Raw genomic sequence first — 7,591 nt, 5'->3', positions numbered from 1 at the left:
TTAAATATATCATATAGGAGACAAACACAGTGATATTTGAGAAGTGAAATAAAGTTTATATGATTTACAGAAAGTGTGCAAGAATTATTTAAACAAAATTAGGCATGTGCATAAGTGTGCAAAAGAAAAAATTTGTGCAGAAATAACAGCCTCTAAACGCTTCCTATAGCTTCCAATTATTAGAGTCTGGATTCTGGCAGAAGGTATTTTGGACCATTCTTCTTTACAAAACATCTCCAGTTCAGTCAAGTTTGATAGTTTCCGAGCATGGACAGTCCGCTTTAAATCACACCACAAATGGTCAATAATATTCAGGTCTGGGGACTGAGATGGTCATTCCAGAACGTTGTATTTGTTCCTCTGCATGAATGCTTTAGTAGATTTTGTGTAAAGTGTGCTGAATAGTTGAACGATGCACAGTGACACCATCTGCAGCAAGATGATGTTGTAGGTCTTTGGAGCTGGTCTGTGGGTTGACTGTGACTGTTCTCACCATCCTCAGCCTCTGCTTATCTGAGATTTTTCTTGATCTGCCACTTCGAGCCTTAACTAGAACTGTGTCTGTGGTCTTCACATTCCTCACAATGTTCCTCACAGTTGAAACTGAGAGCTTAAATCTCTGCGATAGCTTTCTGTATCCTTCCCCTAAACCATGATGTTGAACAATCATTGTTTTCAGGTCATTTGAGAGAAACATTTACAATTGACCTCCTTAAATACACTTTCTCATGATTGGATTCACCTGTGTATGGAGGTCAAAGGTCACTGAGGTTACCAAACCAACTTTGAGTTACAATAATTAGTGCTAAAGGTATTGCCTAATTTTGTTTAAATAATTCTTGCACACTTTCTGTAAATCATATAAACTTTATTTCACTTCTCAAATATCACTGTGTTTGTCTCCTATATGATATATTTAACTGACTTTTCTTATCCAAACAACCAATGAATTATAAAGGAAAATCATGAACAATTTACAGGGGTGGCCGTACTTCTGCATACTACTGTATATAGATATATACAACTATAGACGCCTGTTTTAATCAGTACACTTAAGAGGAAGCTGGAGGGTGAATTGTGTTCATTACATTTGTTTGCCATGTCCTTCACCTGAAAACAAGCTCTGCCAAGTAAAACTATTAGACCTGACTGAGGGAGCGTTTGTGTGTATACAACTGTAGTGCAAGGGTGGGTGGGGTCAAAAAGGTTTTTGAGTAGTAGAATTCACTGAAACCTGGACAATTTTTTGGTGTTTTCAGTCATACTGCAACCTATCTGAAGCCGTCTGGCTTTATTAACGCAATGTTGCCTCCGTCTGTCTTGACATAACACAAATCACTTCCTGTGTGCAGGTCAGGAACATTGCCAACGAAACACGAGAGTTGTGTGGAGCCGACAGACTTAGGGTGCAGTCGTTTGTTTGCTCAGGAAGTCCATTTCATTTAGGGAGGTATGAGCGCACCAAAGAGGCGAACTGGTCTGTCTAAAAACGTAGGTCTTGGTTCACTTTGGGTGAATCGAATGCAAGAAGGTAAACACAACCAAAACATACGTGCATGTAAAACGATAGCTGGGCGCCATGGCATTGTTGCAGCTAGTAGAGCTGTAATCAGGCCCTAAAAGTTACGTCTGACAAGGCCCAAGCCCCGACAAGTACATTTTGATTGAAAGGTTTTTAAAAGCCCGAACACGTTTACAGTCCTACATTATGCAAATGTGCGCACGCACACAGCTCTTTTGTTAAGAATGAGTCATAGATAGGCCACTTGGAAGTTGGAAGAAAGTCCTCTGTTAACATACTGACATCTCAGCACTCTAAATAGGCCTTATTATAGGAGGAGTGGGTTCGACTCCGGAGAGCTCTGTGTCTCGACTCTCCACGTCTGGTGCACCTGCAGCCATGGCTTGCAGAAGAGTGTGAGCATGAGCATGTAGGGCATTCTTATCCGAGTGTGACAACACTCTCCCCTGGTTCAATTCTGGCCAGAGGAATGTTGTGATCTTGTGGAGGTTTCCGCTGTCTATAATAGACAATGATAGTGCTATAACACCAAACTAGAAGTCTAGAAGGCAAGAAAGTAAATGCTGAACTTCTAATGTATTAAAGAAAAGAAAAAGGTTTTAAATCAAGCTCAGTATTCCATATTTCCATTACAATTCTTTTATTTCATTTTCTTCTTTTTTTTTTTACAAGTAAACAAAATGAAATGCATTTCAAGATCATTAGTCCCTGCATCATAAAGTTAGTTACTTCATTTATTTATTTTTCCAAAAAATAAGTTCATGTTTTCTTCTCACTAATATAAAGTGCGGCAGTGGTGAGACAACAGTCGAAGTTACATAAGGATTACAGTGCAAAGAAAACAATCTTTGCATTTCTTGCCAGTAAACACTATCACAGGAGGACGTGTGGCTGTGAGTCTTCAGACTGAAGCAGCAGAGGGAAGAAAATCAAAAGGACAACACAGTGAATCCTTATCTCCACAAGATGAACTTCATGACCATGGGATCAGAAAAACTAGGACATACACATTTTTGACAAGGCAGCTTCAGCAACATGGGTGATTGTCACAAATATATGGTGCCACTACATTTATTTTGTTTTCCCACTGAAGGTTTGTGAAAAAAGCATGTGACCACAGTCGGATCCCTAATGTTTTTCGTCTCATTATCTGTGTTAACTGCTACGACTGGCTCTGAAAGACACGTGTCATGCCTCCCCTGAGGGAAGAATTGTCTACACTTTCAATAATCAGAACCAAAACACAAGATGACATAAGAGGAGATAAAAAAAACATCAACCCATATTTGATTTAATGGATAATTAAACCTGATCTACATGTGGGTCCCTTTTTATATCCAACAAAAAACAATACTGTAAATTTCTTCTTAAATGCCCTTAAATACTTTACATTTTTATTATTATCATTAATTCCCTCTATCATCAAGGAACATGTGCTGAAAGCTGACCAGAAAAGGTGCAATTCAATGTAAAACAGGTCCAGAGCGCTGACATTTTCTGGACCAAACAATATTCATTGAGGAAATAACAGCTTAACTGATTATGAAAATAATGGTACATATGTTGACTTGAAGTATTTAAGTGCGATTAAAAAGGGCAATAAAAATGATGGCAAACAATAATCTACATGTAACACAACTGTCAGTTAAAGATATTTTCTCTTTAGGTTGAGGTAGAAGACAAACCTTCAAAAGTCAAATAACTGACTCAATGTGTTAGTGACCATGTCCGTCACTACATTAAAAGTAACATTATTCCCTCTCAAATACTGGAGAGGCCAGAGGTGACAGCAAAAACATTCCCAGAATTCAAATAAAGCACGTTGGTGATTTTGTTAGCTTCACAGAGAGAAAGGCCCCACAAACGTAGAGAAAGTGATCATCACCATCAGCGTTTTTACGCATTACGGTTTCCACTGACGTCATAGCATCACCCTACGACTGCTCTGGCTCGTTGTCACCTAGTTGCTATCGCTTTCATTAATGTATAATTATTTAGTACCATTGCTTCACACATACTTGCCTCATATCCCATTTCATCATTTTACCAGAGTGTTTTTACCAAGTGAAATACACATCCACATCACTCAGGCTTTAAAGCATTTTAGATTTTTTTCAGTCGATCTTTTCCTAATAATATTTGGTGCTAATTGTAAGTGCCAATAAAAACACATCTTATTTTATGTGTGTGCTGGAATATTAAGTTATGTTTTAAAATCATAGACATTTTCCACGATATTCAGAATCCGAATCGCTCCAAAACTGGTCAAAATGCAGATATGCAATATAGCAGATATAATGGATATCGTAAAAAAGCTAAACTTGTTATCGGTGGATACTCGAGGTTGCGATTCCGATATCCCCAGCACACATTAGATTCTTCTTTTCTACATCAGAAAACCATGGCTCCTCTTACTTGGAATTGATTTGCAGGTGATCTGTTAATAAGTGCTCCGTGTCTTCCCCTGTTGTTGTGCGGGCTGTGCCTTTACCTGGCGTTAGGTCGGCCCTGGCGCTGCTGAGACGACTTGCTGTGATGTTCGGACAGCCACTGGCGACAGATGTTCTGCATCACTGAGTCCTGTGCTCCCTCGGCGGCCTGAAGGACATCCTGGACCAAAGGGCCCGCACGGCTGGGCTCCAGCTTGACCGCGAGCAGGTACGCGGGCCGCAGTTTTCCACACAGCAGGTAGGCTTTGATCTGCAGACGAGGGAATTTAAAGACCATATTAGTTTCTTCAGCAGGTCTTTGTGGACTATAAAAAGAAAAAGTTGTGAAAACTCAAAATTTCAAGGCAACTTACTGCAATCAATTTTTGAGATTACAGCCCAACAAAATATCTCACGTTTTTAAAAAGTTCCACCAACTAAAATAATAAATATTTTGTTTAATTTTAAGGTGTTTAATTTAAAGGATTATGTAATAAATCTAAAGCAACTGGCCATAAAATCCTCCTAATATGTCACAGAGACTCAGGAATAATGTTCATATAACAAACTGAACTCACCAACAACAACAGTACAGACAAAATATTTACATTACAAAAAAACATTTTGCAGACTGCAAATCACGTTTATGTTTTGAAATCATGTTTTGGCATGTGGCGCCACCTACTGCCGTCTACGAATCATTGCAGTTAGTAGAGTCTCAGCTGCCGAGCAACCACAGATTGCCAGTTATGTCAGAAAACGAAACCTAAAAGACCTCAGTATTTTGAATATGAATGTAGTAACAGTTTTTGGCCACATTCTTACATATGGCACCTTTAAGTTATAAATGATCTGAACAAGATTAGTTAGCCAAACTGTTTGAAAACAGAATTTTAAATTGGCACAATTCTAATTTACAAGTTTGTCTAACAAAATAATATTAGTTGATGGAACTTTTTAAAAACTGGAGCTCTTTTGTTGGGCTGTAAACTCAAACATTGATTACAGTAAGTTGTCTTGAATTTTTTTTACAGTGTGGTCCAGTGGAGCTGGAGAAGAATATGTGATATCACCGACAAGAGGAGAGGAGGACACGAGGAACAAACTCAGGGTCATTGTGGTTTCTACATTTGTAAAAGATGACCTCATGCAGGAGGAATATTCACTCTTTCACTACCTTGCTCTCTGTGCTCTTGGTTTCCAGAATGAGACTTTCCAGCTCCTTTGCCTAAATCAGATAAAGAACCAGGAAACAAAATGGAGTGAAGTCGGGATCATGCTTTGTTATCATAAAATACTCTTTCATTTCTTATCTGTTAGGCTTCTCCGTCACTCACATCAGAGGGCGCCTTATCTGCGACAGAAACACAGCTGAGGATGAGGGCGTCGCAGTCGTTTTTGGTGGCAGTGCCCGATTCACTGACACATTTGAGCAGCTGTCGTACGGCTCCATACTGCCTCTGTCTGACCAGCCTCTGACCGGCCCGCGTGTACACGGCATGGGCCTCCAGCTGGAAGTCCTGAGGCAGGAAGACACAGAGAGAGAGATAATGACACTGTAAACAACTGGAATGTTCTTAAATGTACTTGCCACTGTATGTCTTAAGATATCTAGACATAGTCAAGACATGAAGAGTGAAGATCTCCAGTGAGCAGCAGTTTGTTTGGTGAAAATGCTTGATGTTGATGTCAGAGAAGACCACTCTCCTGCCAATACTAGGTGTCTTCTGTACATAATATAATGGCCATTGAGTGAATATCTTGATTACATTCATTATTTAGCATTGTTGCTGTTTATGCGAGTTCATTGGTTAATAACAGCTCATACCTTCATATTCATTTGAAAATAATTTCATCCCATTACAGATGAACAGCAGGCAGAATATTTTGAAGAGTAACAAAAAGCATATGAAAGTATGTCAATGTTCACGTATCAATTTTTTTTTGTGCTTAAGGTTGACTTTATAGTCTCAGATTAAATAAATCCAATGTATCAACATACCTGTATGACTCTGTATGCAATACCAAAACCTTCTTCTATGTTTTTTCCTCCAAGCATCACCTGGAATGAACAGAATAAGAGCATTTATATTTACCCTATAGCAAAACAAAGTCCCAACAATGTGTCCAGTATTTCATAGACACACAATATACGGTTTTCTCAGTGAGTTTATTTCAAAATATAATCACACTTATTTTTTCCAAGACCAGATTCCTTTGTTCCCTCTTTTTCTGCCCATTTGAAAAACATTTCAGTTAAATATATCATATAGGAGACAAACACAGTGATATTTCAGAAGTGATTTAAAGTTTATATGATTTACAGAAAGTGTGCAATAATCATTTAAACAAAATTAAGCATGTGCATAAGTTTCGGCACCACAAAAGAACAATTTTGTGCATCCTCCCTTTGCAGAAATAACAGAACAAAACAGAACATTGTATTTGTTCCTCTGCCTTAGTAGATTTTGAGCAGTGTTTAGGGTCGTTGTCTTGTCGAAAGATCCAGCCCCGGCACAATTTCAACTTTGTCACTGGTTCCGGGACATTGTTCTCCAGAATCTGCTGATATTGAGTGGAATCCATGCGACCCTCAACTGTAAAAAGATTCCCAGTCCCTGCACTGGCCACACAGCCCCACAGCATGATGGAACCACCACCAAATTTTCCTGAAGTTGCAAGTGTTTTTCTTGGAATGCTGTGTTCTTTTTCCGCCATGCATAACGCCCCTTGTTTTGCCCAAATAACTCTATTTTAGTTTCATCAGTCCACAGCACCTTATTCCAAATGTGCTTTAGCATAGCTCAAGCGACTCTGTTTGTGGCGGGTGCAGAGAAAAGGCTTTTACTGCATTACTCTTCCATACAGCATCTCCTTGTGTAAAGTGCGCTGAATAGTTGAACGATGCACAGTGACACCCTCTGCAGCAAGATGATGTTGTAGGTCTTTGGAGCTGGTCTGTGGGTTGACTGTGACTGTTCTCACCATCCTTCGCCTCTGCTTATCTGAGATTTTTCTTGGTCTGCCACTTCCGGCCTTAACTAGAACTGTGTCTGTGGTCTTCACATTCCTCACAATGTTCCTCACAGTTGAAACTGAGAGCTTAAATCTCTGAGATAGCTTTCTGTATCCTTCCCCTAAACCATGATGTTGAACAATCATTGTTTTCAGGTCATTTGAGAGTTGTTTTGAGGCTTCCATGTTGCCACTCTTCAGAGAAGATGCAAAGAAGAGAAACATTTACAATTGGCATCCTTAAATACACTTTCTCATGATTGGATTCACTTGTGTATGGAGGTCAAAGGTCACTGAGGTTACCAAACCAAGTTTTGAGTTCCAATAATTAGTGCTAAAGGTATTGAAGTCAATAAAATGACAAGGATGCCTACATTTGTGCACATGCCTAATTTTGTTTAAATAATTCTTGCACACTTTCTGTAAATCATATAAACTTCATTTCACTTCTCAAATATCACTGTGTTTGTCTCCTATATGATATATTTAACTGACATTTCTTATCCAAACAACCAATGATTTATAAAGGAAAATCATGAACATTTCCAGGGGTGCCCAAACTTTTGCATACCACTGTATCCCACAGTTGGTGGGGTGACGGATATTCAGCTGCAACAGGAAACCT

The 7,591-nt window shown here is 39.0% G+C and overlaps 1 protein-coding gene across 1 annotated transcript in view; it reads right to left on the bottom strand.

Moving 5' to 3' along the window:
- Positions 1-2,234: 2,234 nt before the first annotated feature.
- zfyve26 (zinc finger, FYVE domain containing 26) overlaps positions 2,235-7,591 on the bottom strand; it is a gene marked incomplete at its 5' end in the record, with an annotated part of 34,355 nt that continues 28,998 nt past the window's right edge. Inside the window, 4 exons of the mRNA XM_083886508.1 lie at positions 2,235-4,222; positions 5,129-5,179; positions 5,289-5,471; positions 5,954-6,013. Of these exons, the coding sequence (XP_083742634.1) occupies positions 4,010-4,222; positions 5,129-5,179; positions 5,289-5,471; positions 5,954-6,013 (507 nt within the window). The 3' untranslated portion in view covers positions 2,235-4,009. The remainder of the gene's footprint in view (positions 4,223-5,128; positions 5,180-5,288; positions 5,472-5,953; positions 6,014-7,591) is intronic.

Source organism: Microchirus variegatus (assembly GCF_963457635.1).
Source record: "Microchirus variegatus genome assembly, chromosome: 3".
Classification (NCBI taxonomy): domain Eukaryota; kingdom Metazoa; phylum Chordata; class Actinopteri; order Pleuronectiformes; family Soleidae; genus Microchirus; species Microchirus variegatus.
The sequence above is the reverse complement of the archived record's forward strand: the minus strand, read 5'-3'. Positions and strand labels throughout refer to the sequence as shown.